This window comes from Drosophila miranda, chromosome 4 (assembly GCF_003369915.1).
Source record: "Drosophila miranda strain MSH22 chromosome 4, D.miranda_PacBio2.1, whole genome shotgun sequence".
Lineage (NCBI taxonomy): Eukaryota > Metazoa > Arthropoda > Insecta > Diptera > Drosophilidae > Drosophila > Drosophila miranda.
Genome location: NC_046677.1, coordinates 6,990,856 through 7,007,031, shown reverse-complemented (window position 1 = coordinate 7,007,031; position 16,176 = coordinate 6,990,856). Strand labels below are relative to the sequence as shown.

Genomic DNA, 16,176 nt, shown 5'->3' with positions numbered 1-16,176 from the left:
AAATTACTTATTAGCAGCAAACACCAACCGAAGCCGGCGTACGGATGGGAAATACAGCGTTCTACGGTTTTGCTGTGGGACTTATAAATATATCAAACTCTCTCTTGCTCTCTACTTTGCAATATTAACCTCTCTCCATAGCGCCGCGTCAGCTGTTGTTGTTTTGTATCTCTCGCTCTTTGGGCCAAACAATGACGTCACCTGTATGTATTTCACATATGTAACTTTGCAAAAGAGAAAAGTATATAGGCAGTATGACTAATTTACGAAAGATACACATACAAAAGATATTCGCTAAACCGGATTTTTTGCGGTGAACCCCCTGTGGTATAGATAATCTACTTGTATAATTATACCTTGTTCGACTTACACAAAGATACATTTGTAAATATGTAAATAGAAGCGAGATTCTCGGATCTGGAGTGATATGGATATGACCCAAGTAAATTCACGGTTGTACGACTTCCTATTCAACAAGCATGGGTTATCGCGCACCCAAGCAGTAAATACTTGTGCATGTACATATTTAGAGCTATTATCTCCTCAGAAACAGTTCCAATTCCACACAAACAGCTACAGATACACGCCCAAGTGACCATACCCAAAGGTGGTTTCCCCAAGAGAAACATTTTCTTCCATTCCATTCACTCATTCATCAGGCAATTTCTTTGGGACGCAATTTCACAACACTCGTTGCTCGTTTTGGACAGTTTCTTAGGTCGGACCCAAACTATTATCAGAAGAGCTGCAACACGAGTAGAGTATTATTGATGGCCAAAGTTGGAAAGTTTTTGCATGAATAATACCGGATAATAATTTGGCAGGGCTAATGATAAAAACTGGTTTTAGAATGCTCCAAAAATAACAATAATCGCACAAAATCACAGCCCAGCCGGAGCAATGGCAATCATCGCCACCACACCTGGCTGCTGCTGCCGCCTTTTACGCGCCAAGGTAAAGCACGTGAACGAACAGCTGACTCACCATGAAAACACCGCGCTCTACTTGTTTTGAAAGTGTAATTCTTTTTTTGTTTTCTCGAAAATTGGGAATTCTCTGAGAGAACAGCGATCGATCCGCTGGTCACTTTTTCCAGCTGTTTCGTGGCGTGAACGAGTCAAACGCTGCCTAACATCCAAAGCGATCAGACGTCACCAGTTGCTCTCGGTTTATAGTGCCACTCAACTTATCACCCGAACGTGCGCATCTCACGTACCAGATAAGGACTAATATCAACAGCATGGCCATCAATGAATTACAAGGCTGTCTAGGCGATGTCTGCGAGACGGGAGATCATCAGAATGATTCCAGTAGCTATGCAGGATTTTACTTTAACTTCTGCACCCTCATCTCGCACGTTCTGCTAACTGGGATCACCGTGGCCATCGTCTACAAGTGCTTGGTCCTGAAGCTGGCGCACACGGCTGGACATGCTTTCTACTGCACAATTGCTGTGAGTATATTGTGGCTTGGATCGTGTACATATTTCTAAAGAAACATACCAATTATCCCCGCAGTTTGTTTTCTTAATGGGCGAGGCTTTGTTGGTGAGAAACAGCAGGAGCCTGGAGGCATGGATCGGACAAACCAACTTGAATCGCTTGCATGCGATTCTGGGGCTGCTGGCGTTCCTGGTCGGGGTCGGAGGCATTGCGATCAAGACATGGCAGAAGCTGGAACGGAAACGAGAAGATCCCAACGCTACGGTACGGCACTTCCGCAGCAATCACGGCTTCTTTGGTAAGTTCGTCAGCACTCGCCCGAAACTCGTGTACAAATGTTTAATTTATTGTCTCCCTCAGGCATAGTCGGTTGTGCTCTTCTGCTTGGCAGCGTGCTAAGCGGTCTACCTCTGTATTTCATCAGCAGTAGCATTACTTTGAAATTCCTCCATCGTTTCTTCGGCCTGATCGGATTCCTCGCATTGATGGTCTCGCAAATGTTTGGCTATAATACGGGCTTCGGGCGGCGCCAATGGAAACGTCACCACCAGAATCTGTTCAAGTTCTTTACATTTATTGCCACCATAACTACCTCAAATTACGAATTACGAAGATTTGTACGGGATATTTTTGTCTTGATATCAAATAGTCTCTTCCAGGCAGAGCCAGTACAAGCGAGAGAAGACCTTTAGGTGAACTTTTTGAAAGAAACGATCTTTAAGGGTGCATTAGGACATTTAGAACTGCGCTATAAAGTATTGTAGATTTCTTAAATACTTAACTATTAGATAGTACAAATAGAAATATAACTGGAAACCATCAGGAAATGAATAATAATTACAACTTCTTTAGAAATCTTTCAAGAGCAATTTTTTTATTATTGTTGTGCCTTTATTGGTATTTTACATAATAGTGCTGCATGTGATAATATACTTTTGATTAATTGAAAGATAAAATACATAACATTCTCTATATATTGTTGTTATTAAGCAATCACCAAAGGATCAAATCCTAGAACTACATTTAAATTGCCACTTTTTAATTGGATGCTACAGTTATTGAATATACGATTATAATTAATATGTGTACGTTTATTTAATATATGTAAATTTAGTTACTACGCTGCGAATTGTGCATAATGTCAAGAGCAGCTGGTATATTGCCCTGGACCGACTCCAGTAGCTGTGTCAACCAGGCGCCCTCATTGCTGAAGCCCATGGCCATCATTGCGTGTATGGAGTCGTTGATGCGTTCATCTAAGCAAAATGGAAAGGATAAGTATACGAATAATAATATAATATTCGTCTGGAGACTTACCGGTATGATAGACTGTCGGAGTGGTCTTTTCCTGGGGGGATGCTGGTGAGGTGCCGACGCTATTGGTGGAAACCGACGTGGAAGTGGAAGTGCTCACCGTATCCACCTGAGAAGTCTGGGTGTTGGCTGTAGCCTGCTCGCGTTGCTCTTCCTCTTGCATATGCTGCCGCATCATTTGTCCCAACTGACCAAAATCGCGCACTGGCTGCTGTGGTGCAGCAGTGGGCTCGAGTGGGTCCAGAGTGATTAGCGAATCAATCACTTGCCAATCGGGATCCAAGCTTTCTGAGCGACGCTGCTTCTCCGGCTCGGCGGCCGGTGGTGGTGGTGGTGTATCAGCAGGCTTGGGCAGCAAGGGTTCCGTTTCAAGAGAAGCCTGACCTGACGACGAGACAGAAGACCCCGCAGTCGATTGGTTAGCAAATTCGGGCTGCTTAGTTGCGGGCTCTTCTGGTTTCTTTGCCTCAGTGGATGAGGATGTCGAGGCTGCACAGCTTCCTGAATTGGGCGACTCAGTGGGATCAATCATCTTGGCAAACATCTCGCTGAAATTGTTCAAGATTTCAATGCCTGCACGCATGTACTCAGGTGGCACCATTTGCGAAATGCTGTCCAGATTAATAACCGGAGTAGTTGGAGTACTGGACTGGGCCTGGGTATGCTCTGATTCCTTAGAGCGTGGAGCAGCCACTGGCTCTTCGGTTTGGTGGTCTTCCTTCGTTGGAGCAGCAGTGTTGGTCTCCTTGTTTTTAGTTGGATTTGATTCGGTCTCGGTGGCCTTCTGTGCTGTTGCTGTTGGTTCAGCAGTTGAAGCCTTTTCCTTTGGTTGTTGTGCTGGCGACGCACAAGTGGCTGGAGTGTTGTTCTCCGGCATGTTGATCATCATGTCCACAAACTGGGATAATACGTTGCCATGACGACGGGCATGACGACGCTCGCGGCGACCCTCCCTGGGCGAATCAGCTGTTCCTGCTGGAGCCGCAGCTGCTGCCTGAGCAGCCTCTCCGAATGGGCAGTGGCCACGGAAGCGGTGGCCCGAGCGCCGACCACATCTATTCGCACCGCTTATCCAAGCCTCCACAACACTTGGTCCGTTATTGGTGGGCATGCGGACCATCAAATGCTCCGGATGCTTGTGAGCTGCCTCACATCTTTGGCAAAGGTCATAGTTCGGGCATTGGACACACTTGTAGCGGAAGCCAACCAATGGCGACAGGCCACAGCCGTCACACTCTACACCGTCATGGATGGTGAAATTGCTCGGATCGTCAGCAGAGGGAGGAGCAGCCGTGGTGGCAGCCGCGGACTTGGCCGTTTGAGGCTCCTCCACCATAGCAACAAGAGGTGCAATTTGCAGATGCATATTCTGCTCACGTTTGGCCAGGAAGATTTCATAATCATTTTGGTTGATAATTTCGATTTCATCGTGATCGTGATCTGGGAACAAAGGAAATGATAGCAAAACAATTATAATGAGTCATATATGTTGTCTAGTTTTTTTCTTATCAAAGGTATTTTCTAGGTGATTCACATTGAGGACAGCTGGGCATATATTGCCAAAAAAAAACTAGCTAGCATTAATGGCTAAACTGTCAACACTGTCGTATGGGTTGCAATTACATTGAGCAATATGCATTTGCCATTTGCAAATTTCGATCTGTGGCCGTCCGTGCCCTAGATGCAAATTAGTTGCACTTCCATCGAACTAGAATGCAATTGTTGAGTTATATAACAGCACTCACCAATCCAGAAGGTCCTGATCTCACACATGGCCAGCTGGCGCTCCTGGAACAGATACATATCAATTTCGCGACGCAATACATTGAAATTCTGAGAGGGCATTCTCAAGTATGCATTCAGCTTCTTTTGGTGTCCAGCCACGTCTGGGCCCTGATAGGTGATTTTCAACAATTTCTCCGTCATTTTCGCAGTATTTTTATTTGTTTCTGACAATCTGTTAATTTTGTTATCTGTTTATTTTTGTTTTATTTCGCGAAGGTAGTTTGCTTGTCGAGTTGTTTTTTTTCCTGCACGTCTACTGCGTCGTAGCTGTTCGAGTGTTCGATTGTTTTTAAACTGCAAGTGGTCCGGCGATCAACTTTTATACTGGTTAATGGAATGTTCTTGATGGTTCGGGCCCAAAATTTTGCAACTCACGCCTCTGCTGATGCCTGAGTTTTAGTACAAAAAAATTGTAGTGTAATGCTAAAGCTGGTCTTCAAATGATTTATCGACTTATCGATAATGAGTTAAAGAATTATAGCTTAGTGTTTGGTACGCTGATGTTAGCCCACTTAAGCCCTCTATATTTAAATAATTCAACTAATTGAGGTAAATGACCGAAAATATTAACGACTGTAAGTTCTTCTTGTAGATCTATCCTATCCTTTTAACTTCCAAAAAACCCCACGAATCTTTCTCCTGAACTGCTCTTAAATAAGTAAATTTTCATTATTTTCGCTGGAAAACTGAAATACCCCCTTGGCTTATAATAGGTTAATCGTTCTCTGTCAAGGATTGGAAACCAAATTGCTCAATTTTGATGTTCCGTCATGTATTATTAGCTAGATAGAACATTTTGCCATGCCCACATAGGTTTCTACGGTGGATGAATCAATTTTCTACTTCACTGGCTTATTCTTAATTCTTGCTTTTATTGGATCTTGTCTAAAAAAAGGATTTAGCGAAAATGGTCAAACAAAAAAAGGATTTAGAGAAATGGGTCATTCAAAAAAACGAAAGAGGATAGTCGTTCCAGTTGCTCAATTCTTTATTCCGTTGAATAATTCTGACTAACTAACTCCTTTAGTTTTGCCCACATAATTTTAGGCCATTGATGAATCAATTTTCTACTTGACTGGCTTATTTTAAATACTTGCTTTTATTACATTTTGCGTCAAAAAAGGTTTTAGCGAAAAAGGTCAAACAAATGAAACGTAATAAAACGTAAGAGAAAAATCGTTCCAATTGCTCATTTTCTTAATTCCGTTGAATAATGGTGCCTAACTAAAACCTTTAGCCTTGCCCATATAATTTCAGGCCGTTAATGAATAAATTTTCTACAAGATTGGGTAGTTTTTAGTTCTCCCATTTATTGTATTTTGACTGCAGCAAGGTTTAAACAAAAAAGGTCAACAAAAAAACAGTGGCAACGTAAGTGAGTGTGAAATGTCACGTCAACCGGAGTTTGGGCACAGGTATACCCTATTTCGTTGATATATATGAAGAAACTGTTTTTCAAACTGTTTTAAAACGTTTTAGACATATTCATGCATATTATTATTAGTCTTGGTCTCTGGAGAAAGACGATGAGCTGCAAAATATCGTTGAAATAGGTTTAAAACAGGGACTAAATTGTTTTTGCATTAATTGGAGACTGGGATGATAAACATAAAAAAAATCATAATCAATTAAATTCGGAAATATTCATTATTCAATAAAAATCAAGAATAATAATTATTCAATAAAAATCAAGAATAATAATTATTCAATAAAATTCAACAATAATAATTATAATAATATTTATTCAATAAAAATCAAAAATAATAATTATAATAACAATTATTCAATAATAAAAATCAGGAATAACAATTATTCAATAAAAATCAAGAATAACAATTATAATAATAGTTATTCAATAAAAATCAAGAATACCAATTATAATAATAAAAATCAAGAATAACAATTATAATAATAGCTATTCCATAAAAATTAAAATAACAATTATAATAATAGTTATTCAATCAAAATCAAGAATAACAATTATAATAATAGTTATTCAATAAAAATCAAGAGTAATAATAATAATATTAGTTATTCAATAATAATCAAGAATAACAATTATAATAATAGTTATTCCATAAAAATTAAAATAACAATTATAATAGTTATTCAATAAAAATCAAGAATAACAATTATAATAATAGTTATTCAATAAAAATCAAAAATAATAGTTATAATAATAATTATTCAATAAAAATCAAAAATAATAATTATAATAATAGTTATTCCATAAAAATCAAAAATAACAATTATAATAATAGTTATTCAATAAAAATCAAAAATAACAATTATAATAATAGTTATTCAATAAAAATCAAGAATAACAATTATAATAATAGTTATTCAATAAAAATCAAAAATACCAATTATAATAATAAAAATCAAGAATAACAATTATAATAATAGTTATTCCATAAAAATTAAAATAACAATTATAATAATAGTTATTCAATCAAAATCAAGAATAACAATTATAATAATAGTTATTCCATAAAAATCAAAAATAACAATTATAATAATAGTTATTCAATAAAAATCAAGAATAACAATTATAACAACAATTATTCAATAAAAACCAAGAATAATAATTTTAATAATAATTATTCAATAAAAATCAAGAATAATAATTATAGTAATATTTATTCAATAAAAATCAAAAATAATAATTATAATAATAATTATTTAATAAAAATCAAGAATAATAATTATACAATAAAAATCGAAATTATAATTAAAATAATAATTATTCAATAAAAATCAAGAAAAAAATTATATTAATAATTATACAATAAAAATCAAAAATCCTAATTATTCAAGAAATGTTTTGATCCAAAAATAATGATTATTTAATAAAAATCAAAAATAATAATTATTCAATAAAAATCATGAATAATAATATATGGAATGCGGCTAATTGTCGTCAACCGGTTATGACCAATAAATATTCGTTTTTGATATTCCGTGGAATATTACTAGCTATATAGATCTCACAGTTTTGCCCACATAATTTTATATTATTAATGAATCAATTTGGTTCAAGATTAACTATATTTTGACTAAAACACTGTTTAAAAATTAATGTAGCCAGCAACATTGGGATTCATTGTTGTCAACCGGTTAAAGACCCGATTCCAGTTCGGTAATCGATATGAGTGGTGCCCGCCAAATAGAAATTGTTTGAAAGTGAATGAGCGAAAAGGAGTTAAATGCAATCTATTGGAATATATGATACACGTAAGTACGATTTGAGAGCGAAAATTAAAAAAGCCTGCGTATTAAGGTTTCTATACCCTTTGTTCTTAAAAATACATTAGAAAATTAGATTTAATAGATTGATGAAATTGACAAAATACATACATATATACCGTAAATATACCGTAGGTTAAATGTTGACCTAACAAAAGTTTTTTGTACAAGGTAACTACACGGTAACTACATTTTGTCACAACTGAACTACATATTTATGTAAAAACGTAAGCGTGTATGGAATGTAACGTAGTGAGCATGAAATGGTACGTCAGATTTCTCAGATTTGATTAGTTTCCCGTACGTATATTTCAATCCCGATACCTATTCTATCGATTTCTATCCGCGCCAGTGTAAAAATAATATTACGGTCTATTACAGTCATGTAGAATGTCATGTAGAACTATACGTTATTAAATTTACGAATTTAATAACCGTTTAAGCTAAACAATTATTTTTTTTTAAATAATGCTTCAGAGCTACCAATTTACCAGAAAATTGATTCATTGATAGGATAAAGTGGTGAGTTTCTTTGATTCATATATTTATTTATATATCCTAAATTAGTTTTTAAAATTTTCTTTGTTTTTAAGAATAACGTTAGATTTTTCTGCTTTTAAGCTTCTTCAGCATTTCAAGCAATTGAGAAGGTGAACTGGAAATAGCATAAAAAAATGTATTATGTTATGAAAGAAATTTATTCGATTTTAGATACATACCGGCTAGCGTTCTGCGGTGTCACAACATGATGCTGTCGGCTTTCCATATCAGTTTTGGGATCTGGAATTCTAGTATGCTCCTCTGAATCGGTTGATTCTGGCTCTCTGACTGGAACCTTTTCGTACAATTGGGTTTCATCTGGCTCTGGAGTAGAATGTTGGAGAAGCATTTCCCTCATATCTGCAAGTTCAAAGGAATGTTAGTATCTTTTGTTGTACATTTGATTAAATCTTACTGAAATACTGATCGGCCATCATATACAACGAATGGTAACTCATCTCGGGTGCCAGAGCTACGACCAGACCATCCATCTTCAGCTGCAAATTTTCAGCTCCCTTTTGCCGCTGATCATAATAGATTTCCTCCTGTTGATACCCGTTATCGTTGTAGTCGTCATACAAGACCTCCAGCAGATCGCTGATCACATTTCGTGGGCCACCGGGATGAGCCTTGTCGGATACGGGCTGGGCCAGCACCACGCCCAGAGCCAGCAGCAGCAGGGCAAAGACAAACAATCGATTGGTAAATTTGCACATACTCGTACTCGTAGTGCTGTTCAGCGCAGACAGGACCGTTGTGCTCTGACAGCGTGCGACGAATGACCATTCTGGTCGTGGTTCTACCACATAGACCAGAATGAACCTGGACCGTGGACCAATGGATACTGGGATGCTGAGACGCTGGGAGAAAAAAACCCGATTTCTGGACACAGTTCAATGTCCGTCGACCAAAGACTTCCGCATTGCAAGGGAACTGTGGGAATATTTACTGAGGCTGGGATGCACATCTAATGCTTCCTAGCTGCCAGATAGGAAAATGCTTTCTATACCTTAGACTCTGGATTTCTCGCCAGTATCACATTTCAGACCCCACCCAAATGGGTTCATTCTGAAAGTAGTAGCTAACCTAATAACCTCGATTCGATCTAAGCTCAATAGAAATCGTAAATCATCAAAAATATACTAATTTCTGGGGGATGTAATATACATATGTATGTTTGACGAAAATCTGTTGACTCTTCGAGTTAACGGCGCCCCACCGTGTGTTTTATTGTGTGTGATCAGGTGTGTCGTCTGGTAGATCTATTGAACCAGGTTCAATGACCAATGATCAATCTCAGGCCCAGTCTGCATGGAGAATGCACTGCTCCCCACAGGAAGAGGCTGTGTGGATGTGGCTCTGCTGGAGCTTGAAGCTACAATTCAGAGTCTTTCTAACTGGAAACTGGTTTCGAATAGAAAAACCTGCAAAAACTATGGAGTTGCTGGCCTTTGTCTCTGGGTAATTGCTAATGCACGGCCTGTCCCTGCGCCTGTCCCAGTCCCCTGGCTCTGGGCTGTCAAGATTATATCTAGACTTATCCTTCAGCGCATCATCATTGAACCGTTAGACGGGTGCCCCGACTATTGCTTCCGCATTTGCCTAAGGCAAGCAATCATCATGGAGATTTGCAAATGTCATTAGCAGCTCGGGATTACGTTTTTGTATTTATTTGTTGGATGATAGGCTCAGCTCAGCTTAATTCTAGAGTGTGCAAAAGTATGTTGTTGTATGTAGTTGTATGTATTTAATCTAAAACTAACATTTAGGCTTTCATTTAGCAGCAGTCTGGAAGTTCTCATTCGCGTCAGTAGCCCTCGATCTGGCGGCACGCCCCGTAGCTGTCGCGCCTTTCGCCCCGGGCACAGCGTGCCAGACCATCCCTGAGAAGGGTCTTGGAGTCGCCCAGATCATCGGACAGCAGATCGAAGCTGATGATATCCGTTTCCAGCAAATGCTTCGGCTCCACCTGGGTGGGCTCTTCATCCAGCTGCCAGCTTCGGGCTTCGTTCAGGACATAGGCCGGGGCATCGATGGGCGGATACAGGGCATTGGCCTGGCCACTAAGATCGCTCCGATAGATGGGCACGCTAATGGAGCGTGGGTGGGCTGCCTGGGGGTACTCGCCGCCAGCCAGGCGGTTGGTCTCCAAGTAGGTGTCGCCTCTCAGGGCGCGCGAGTTGCGAAAGTAATGGGAACCGGGCTGATTGTAGCTCTCGAGTAGGTTCGATCCTGCAGCACTGCTCGTGGCTGGCACAGGCGGCAGAGCTTGGATAAGCTCGGGCTCTGCCTCCAGGTGGAAGGGCTTGATCAGCTGCGGCATGTGTATCAGTTGCGGGGGCAACACATCCACCTGTTGGCGCTGCAGACGCTGCGCCTGCTCCGTGTCACTGGCCGAGATGTCCACATGATAGGGCGTGCGTCCCTCAATGAACTCGGGCAGGGCCACCAATGGCTGCGATGTCTGCTGCTGCTGCTGTTGCTGCAGCCTCTGGAGTTGGTTTCTTTGGTAGAAAGACTTCAGCGAGGGGCCTCGTTGTGGGCTCTTGCGTTTGCTGCTCTTGGTCGCTGCTCCACGGCTAAGCAAATCCAGTAGACTGAGGCTCTCCTGCGGTCCCGGTGGGATAAGTAGTATCATGAAGTTCTCCAGGTCGGCCCGAATGTTGTATTGCCCCTCCTGTCGCTGATCGTAAGTGACAGTGCGACGACGCAGTGCCTCATCGTCCCCACTGCCGCCGGCAATCGGCGGTGGCTGCAGTAGAATCGACTGGGACGACTCGGCCGCTTGAGCTGGGGCAATTGCCGGAAATTGCTCTTCCTTGATCAAAGTGCTCTGCTCCACCACACTGGCGGTGGTGGTGGTCGGGGACAGCTTCTCTGTGGTGCTGGAGACTAAGTGGGACGCAGTCGTCGCTGCCACCAGCAGCAGCAGCAGCAGCAGCGTGAAAGTCTTCCAGATCATATTGGGATGTGGGATGTTCTTTGCCAGGTTCCGCCTCACGTTCTTAACTCTCGCGCTTCTGCCTCGCAACTGATTCCACGATCGTCGGGAGCGCTTCGACGTTGTATCGCCGCAAGCGCAGGCGCAACTTTCATATCTGGCTCTGCCGACTTCGCTGCTACTGTGGCTGACTGGCTGGCTTTCTTCTCTCGCTCGATTCTCGATGCCCGATCTCGATCTGATGTTTGCTTTTGTCCATTCCACTTACTTATTCCTTGTTTCTTTTTGTTCTGCCGTGCCCATTTCGGCTGCGTGACTTGGGAGCTCTCTGTTTATTGATATTGCTCAGCGGTCAGCCGTTAGCCGATGGTGCGGGCGAGGCGGTGGAGGCGTCTTCTTGGTTCTCACCGGCCCGACTCGCACAGTGGGACGTGAATTCAATTTTCACGCCAATTAGCTAATGAGGAAGCATTCCGTTCGAAGCTTCGGCTAATAGCCAAAGCACGTACTCAAGTTGGTCAGTGTCAGCTGAGCAAATGATTCCAAAAACCGAACGTGGGGGTTCGGTTAAAACGAGCTTTATGGAAACAACAAATATAGGAGCAGCGTACACATATCATAGCATAGAAAATTAAAATAAATATTTGTAACTGCGCCAAGCTTCAAATTGAAACCCAGAGAGAACGTTCTGGATCATAGGATATCCGCTAGTCCGATGTGTTTGACATAGTATATGTATATAATTGCATTTCATTATTGAGGGTAGACTATTTGAATCCGATTTGATGGATTTCGCAATTTACATATATACATATTGCATACAACAAAATATGAGCATGTCTGGTACTTTTAGGTATCTTTAAAGTGATTAGTTTTGTAAAGAAACTGACTGCTCATAAAGCTGTCTCGCCAAGGAACCATAAAATACCACTTAAAAACAGTGTGATTCATATAAAAAAATATGCTTGGTATTCACAAGTACTAGGGAACCATGCCTCCCATTCTGGAATTTCAATGATAATCCTTACTCAGATCGACACTCCTATTTGGGTGCATTTCAAAGCAGAATTGCTGGGTACGAAAACCTCTCAAATTGTTAGCTCTGTGATCTGAACTCTAGATAAAAGTCATATATCATACCGAGCGAGCTCTCAAGCATCTCAAAACACAGTTTGGGATTTTGAACATATTGTGTTTTATTTTTACTGTCTTACCTTTTACACACAATGTGATAGAGGGGTGTGGTGTGGTGGGGGCGTAGGTTTCATACCATAAGCGTGCAGTGGCGCTATGGACGACGTCACATTACAGTTGAATGACATTGAGGTTTGTTTTTTAAGAATAATAAATACCTTTGTTTTTCTAAGTAATTAGAGGTCTTTGCGGTTATTTGTTGTTAGAAATAGTACATATTGCTGTGTTGCGTGTGTCTATGTGTACAGTATAGTGTAGTGTATAGCAGAACAATTACAAAATAATGGAACAATGGAAATAAATTAAGCTAGCACATAGAAGTCATTCGATTATGTCTAGTCGAATAAAACAACGCTGGACATATCGGTTACCTATCAGGGGTCAAAGGAAGCGAATTCTTTCTTTTTTATGTTTGAAATTAGGTCTTAAGTAGTAGTATACGTGAAATAAAATAATTGTAAATGTCTAACCTAGATGATGTTGTATACTGGTCTGTTCGGTGTTGCGTTAAGGTTTTGATTAGTGGAGTTAATGCACTGGAACTTGTATGGCCTATCAGATATACGTGTACGAGTAACATTTGGGTCAAATCTTATCAGCGGATTAGACCACTTGTCATGATTAATAGTTTGGTCCAAATAAAGCTAAAAATGCTGCTCTAAGTGAATGGGAGAGTTGCAATTGTGCGACTTTTGAAAGAGAGCATTACACAAATAATTGCTGAATAAAACACCAAAACAAGTTCCAACATTAGGATGGATAATACTAGGATCAAGAAAATTTTTAAATTAAATTCTAACTATGAAAAAATATACATAATCTCGGAAATCGTTTAACTAAACAGCCTCCATGATGAACAGAAGAACATTAAAAAGAACTCTTGACCGAAAACAAAATGAGCAAACAATTTGACATAAGCACGCGCACAAGGAGCCGACAACTAATCCTCCTTCTTGAGTGGTTCCTCAGGTTTCAGATGCAATTCCGGTTCCAGCATCTTCTTCCGTTTCAGGAATTCCTCTTCCGGCTGCCGTTTGTGCACCGTGAAGCAGACGCGATTGAAGTGGTCGCACATTTGGTTGACAACACTGGCCCCGTAGTGCCAATGGGTCAGTGTGGTCACAATCAGCAATAGGTAGAGCAGCGGCCTCTCTAGCAGCGGTATCCACATGCTCAACAGTAGGGAGAAGGCAAACATGGGTGTCTGCCAGTGCCAGGCCTCGCAGCGCGTCACCGACATTTGCGAGACAATCAAGCGGCACTATAATTAAGAGAGAGTGTGAAAAACAATAAGCAAATGTTTTGGCCTGGATCACATCTAATTATTATAATTATTCTTCAAACAGACTTAAATTTGTGGAATTATTTCGTTTTTTTTTTTGTCGAGTTTCTTGCAAGGGCACTATCGAGTTTTGCTCAATTTCTTACTTAGAATCTGTTGAATAAATGGATCATTCTCGTGTGGAAAGACGAAGATGCCACGATCACGCTTTAGGTAACGATAGGCGCGATCTTGATACCAGCCATAGATTTGATTTTCGGTCATTGGCTGTGCCGTGGGATGATCTACTTTCTGAGTCAGCACAACGTCCTCGCTGCTGCTTTGTCTCCTGGCGTCCGTCAGTCTGCCAGCTACCTTTAACGACTCCGGATCGAGCTTCTCACGAATTTGCCGAATCTCCTCCGGAGTGCAATTAAAATACGGCCAATCGTGACGAGCGTAGAACTTGAGGGTCAACGGACGCTCATAGCCGGCGGCCGTCGTGTAAATAGTATCCTTAGTGTTGGCTTCATCACCCTCCATTAGCCCCTCCTTTTGTGCAGCATCATTTGCACATCGCCGACCACCGCAACAAAAGGGCGGCATTGCAAATAGTTTTTGTTTTTTGCGTGTTTTTATCGACTTGACGTCGGTATGAATGTCGTTTTGGGGAAATTCGAATGGCTCATTAAAGGCCTGTTACTGCGCTGACAGTAAACACAGGGGCTCCAGTGACTAACAACTAACAACCGATGTTGACACACCCGTCGTCGCTTATCTAAATGATTCAACGCACACGCGACATAGTTCGATAAGAGCCAATGGCAGTAGATGGAGAGGTGGAATGACTTACGCTGACATTCGAGAAGATGGTGCCGCTGAGCATGAATATGGCTCGAGGATCCGTCTCCATGATGTTGTTGGGCGAGATGTATGGCCAGAGCAGCAGGATGATGAAATATGAGACAAATGGCCACATGGGACGAATTGCTTCCCATGGGGATAACAGGCGGCCTGTGCGTTGGGCATAGGAGCTGTGTAAAACACGGGAATTACGAATTACTGAATGCCTTAAGAAGATCTCTAGATCTCAAGTCTCACTTGTAAACGTTGATGATGACTAGCGGGAGATTGGCCATGGCACTCACATGGAGTACGGCTTCCATAACATTGCCCAACGGCAGGGTTCCGTAGGAGCCCAAGGACAGCTCGAACTTCCAACGCTCGAAGCCCAACCACCAGGTGATCAAGTACATTGCAGTGCTGCCCCACATGCTGAGGTCGTAGCCCCAGGGGAGATACAATATACCCGTATTGTACTTCTCCCAATGGGAAACAAAGAAGTTGAAGTAGACCGTCAGGCAGACATAGTACATTCGCATCGGTCGCACGGAATAGACCCTGCTCCGACCGAATATGCTGTAGAGGCATGTGGGTATCAGCATGGCTGTGTACGAGTCCAGGCCATGATCGAAAAGTTCGCCCAGTGGCCCAGACAGTCCGATCCGGCGCGCCTGCTTGCCATCAATCCCGTCCAGAGTGTAGGCGAGGAAGATGTTCACTGCCGTGCACAGCCAGACCCATGATGGTATCGGGGTTGTGTCCTCCTCCCCCGAGCTGGCCTCGAAATTCCAATCATAATAGGAGAGCAGGACCAGATTCATGGCACTAAACAGGAAGCCCAGGAACGTCATTAAATTGGGCGCAAACCAGCGCGGGAAGAACTGAAATAGGCCGTCGAGTGGCATTAGTCGATTAAAAATATTGATTTTTTTGTAATCAAGCAATGCCTGTTGGCTACAAACCTTGACGAGCCAATCCCAGAATGGATGCATTACGTACTGGCTCAGCGGGGAGGTGTCTATGGCGCTGTACTGTAAGAAATATGTACATAAGCGTACAGAAATGGTTAATGAGAATGATATTACAATGCATTCGTATGTTCATCAGGTACACGAACTATAAATAGATGGTCTATAAAGAACTGGTTTTGATCCATCCTTCTTCACATTCTCTACCTACCTTATAGTTGTCGAATCCATTGATTTGCGACCGGCTCAGGTATTTGTAATCCATAATTCTCTTGAATAATTCGTGCATTTTATGGGTCTTGGGTGGCGTGACGCACGTGCAGCCAGGGTAGTACCAAATCGGGAATCTAAACTATTTTAATCTACTCCGAAAACACGCGAGCCAAGACGCTGAGAGAAGCGGCGGAGTGGAGTGGGGTTTGATAATAGCAGCGCCTGATGTTAATTAAATGATTTTTAGCACATTTTTGTAAAGATTTGCACCGTACACCGAGTGAAAATGAATTGAAATAACTATAGCGCAGGCTCCGGTTCAGCTTGCATTTTTATTGTTTTTAAAAATTGTTATTTATTGCAAAAAAAAACTACGCTGCCGCCGGCTGCAGTGTGGCTGACCCTCAGAAATGTACCGCCTCATTTTTA

At 41.3% G+C, this 16,176-nt stretch overlaps 6 protein-coding genes and 1 long non-coding RNA gene across 10 annotated transcripts; 2 read left to right on the top strand and 5 right to left on the bottom strand.

The window, feature by feature from the left end:
* Positions 1 to 370: 370 nt before the first annotated feature.
* Positions 371 to 2,522, top strand: LOC108162568. The gene is made up of 3 exons (XM_017297368.2): positions 371 to 1,453; positions 1,518 to 1,740; positions 1,803 to 2,522. Exons 1-3 carry the CDS (start codon positions 1,241 to 1,243, stop codon positions 2,132 to 2,134), a joined length of 768 nt encoding a protein of 255 aa, XP_017152857.1. The 5' UTR covers positions 371 to 1,240; the 3' UTR covers positions 2,135 to 2,522.
* On the bottom strand, positions 2,403 to 4,980 carry LOC108162567 (protein ref(2)P). Its single transcript, XM_017297367.2, has 3 exons — positions 4,502 to 4,980; positions 2,760 to 4,196; positions 2,403 to 2,698 (listed from the first exon to the last, which is right to left on the bottom strand). Exons 1-3 carry the CDS (start codon positions 4,680 to 4,682, stop codon positions 2,553 to 2,555), a joined length of 1,764 nt encoding a protein of 587 aa, XP_017152856.1. The 5' UTR covers positions 4,683 to 4,980; the 3' UTR covers positions 2,403 to 2,552.
* A 3,012-nt stretch (positions 4,981 to 7,992) lies between these two features.
* Positions 7,993 to 8,591, top strand: LOC117189141. 2 transcript variants are annotated; one of them, XR_004473210.1, is made up of 3 exons: positions 7,993 to 8,309; positions 8,381 to 8,437; positions 8,499 to 8,591. It is a non-coding gene; the product is annotated as an uncharacterized LOC117189141 (long non-coding RNA). The 2 variants fall into 2 exon arrangements; XR_004473211.1 differs by having other exon boundaries at positions 7,995 to 8,309; positions 8,409 to 8,437.
* LOC108161576 lies at positions 8,332 to 9,481 on the bottom strand. The gene is made up of 3 exons (XM_017295864.2): positions 8,743 to 9,481; positions 8,507 to 8,687; positions 8,332 to 8,442 (listed from the first exon to the last, which is right to left on the bottom strand). The coding sequence occupies exons 1-3, from the start codon at positions 9,041 to 9,043 to the stop codon at positions 8,388 to 8,390; spliced, it is 537 nt and encodes a 178-aa protein (XP_017151353.1). The 5' UTR covers positions 9,044 to 9,481; the 3' UTR covers positions 8,332 to 8,387.
* A 481-nt stretch (positions 9,482 to 9,962) lies between these two features.
* On the bottom strand, positions 9,963 to 11,401 carry LOC108163449. Its single transcript, XM_017298737.2, has one exon. It carries the CDS (start codon positions 11,287 to 11,289, stop codon positions 10,135 to 10,137), a length of 1,155 nt encoding a protein of 384 aa, XP_017154226.1. The 5' UTR covers positions 11,290 to 11,401; the 3' UTR covers positions 9,963 to 10,134.
* A 1,045-nt stretch (positions 11,402 to 12,446) lies between these two features.
* LOC108163448 (ethanolaminephosphotransferase 1) lies at positions 12,447 to 16,167 on the bottom strand. 3 transcript variants are annotated; one of them, XM_017298735.2, is made up of 5 exons: positions 15,746 to 16,165; positions 15,529 to 15,597; positions 14,825 to 15,447; positions 14,577 to 14,757; positions 12,447 to 13,723 (listed from the first exon to the last, which is right to left on the bottom strand). In XM_017298735.2, the coding sequence occupies exons 1-5, from the start codon at positions 15,821 to 15,823 to the stop codon at positions 13,403 to 13,405; spliced, it is 1,272 nt and encodes a 423-aa protein (XP_017154224.1). In that variant the 5' UTR covers positions 15,824 to 16,165; the 3' UTR covers positions 12,447 to 13,402. The 3 variants fall into 3 exon arrangements, with proteins under 3 accessions (XP_017154224.1, XP_033250075.1, XP_017154225.1); XM_033394184.1 differs by having other exon boundaries at positions 15,529 to 15,592; XM_017298736.2 differs by lacking the exon at positions 12,447 to 13,723 and adding an exon at positions 14,345 to 14,501 and having other exon boundaries at positions 15,746 to 16,167.
* LOC108163450 lies at positions 13,794 to 14,346 on the bottom strand. The gene has a single exon (XM_017298738.2). It carries the CDS (start codon positions 14,327 to 14,329, stop codon positions 13,865 to 13,867), a length of 465 nt encoding a protein of 154 aa, XP_017154227.1. The 5' UTR covers positions 14,330 to 14,346; the 3' UTR covers positions 13,794 to 13,864.
* Positions 16,168 to 16,176: the final 9 nt, after the last annotated feature.

What these genes read in the sequence shown, in the direction of transcription:
- LOC108162568 (XM_017297368.2), top strand. Translation starts at nt 1,241, where the DNA reads ATGGCCATCAATGAATTACAAGGCTGTCTAGGCGATGTCTGCGAGACG. An exon ending in CTTTCTACTGCACAATTGCT is followed by an intron (nt 1,454 to 1,517) that starts GTGAGTATATTG and finishes TTATCCCCGCAG; the next exon opens with TTTGTTTTCTTAATGGGCGA. An exon ending in CAGCAATCACGGCTTCTTTG is followed by an intron (nt 1,741 to 1,802) that starts GTAAGTTCGTCA and finishes TGTCTCCCTCAG; the next exon opens with GCATAGTCGGTTGTGCTCTT.
- LOC108162567 (XM_017297367.2), bottom strand. Translation starts at nt 4,682, where the DNA reads ATGACGGAGAAATTGTTGAAAATCACCTATCAGGGCCCAGACGTGGCT. An exon ending in GATCAGGACCTTCTGGATTG is followed by an intron (nt 4,197 to 4,501) that starts GTGAGTGCTGTT and finishes CTTTGTTCCCAG; the next exon opens with ATCACGATCACGATGAAATC. An exon ending in TCCGACAGTCTATCATACCG is followed by an intron (nt 2,699 to 2,759) that starts GTAAGTCTCCAG and finishes CATTTTGCTTAG; the next exon opens with ATGAACGCATCAACGACTCC.
- LOC108161576 (XM_017295864.2), bottom strand. Translation starts at nt 9,043, where the DNA reads ATGTGCAAATTTACCAATCGATTGTTTGTCTTTGCCCTGCTGCTGCTG. An exon ending in GATGGCCGATCAGTATTTCA is followed by an intron (nt 8,688 to 8,742) that starts GTAAGATTTAAT and finishes TTGAACTTGCAG; the next exon opens with ATATGAGGGAAATGCTTCTC. An exon ending in ACACCGCAGAACGCTAGCCG is followed by an intron (nt 8,443 to 8,506) that starts GTATGTATCTAA and finishes TGCTATTTCCAG; the next exon opens with TTCACCTTCTCAATTGCTTG.
- LOC108163449 (XM_017298737.2), bottom strand. Translation starts at nt 11,289, where the DNA reads ATGATCTGGAAGACTTTCACGCTGCTGCTGCTGCTGCTGCTGGTGGCA.
- LOC108163450 (XM_017298738.2), bottom strand. Translation starts at nt 14,329, where the DNA reads ATGCCGCCCTTTTGTTGCGGTGGTCGGCGATGTGCAAATGATGCTGCA.
- LOC108163448 (XM_017298735.2), bottom strand. Translation starts at nt 15,823, where the DNA reads ATGCACGAATTATTCAAGAGAATTATGGATTACAAATACCTGAGCCGG. An exon ending in ATGGATTCGACAACTATAAG is followed by an intron (nt 15,598 to 15,745) that starts GTAGGTAGAGAA and finishes TATTTCTTACAG; the next exon opens with TACAGCGCCATAGACACCTC. An exon ending in CCATCTTCTCGAATGTCAGC is followed by an intron (nt 13,724 to 14,576) that starts GTAAGTCATTCC and finishes TCTTAATTATAG; the next exon opens with TGCCGCTTGATTGTCTCGCA.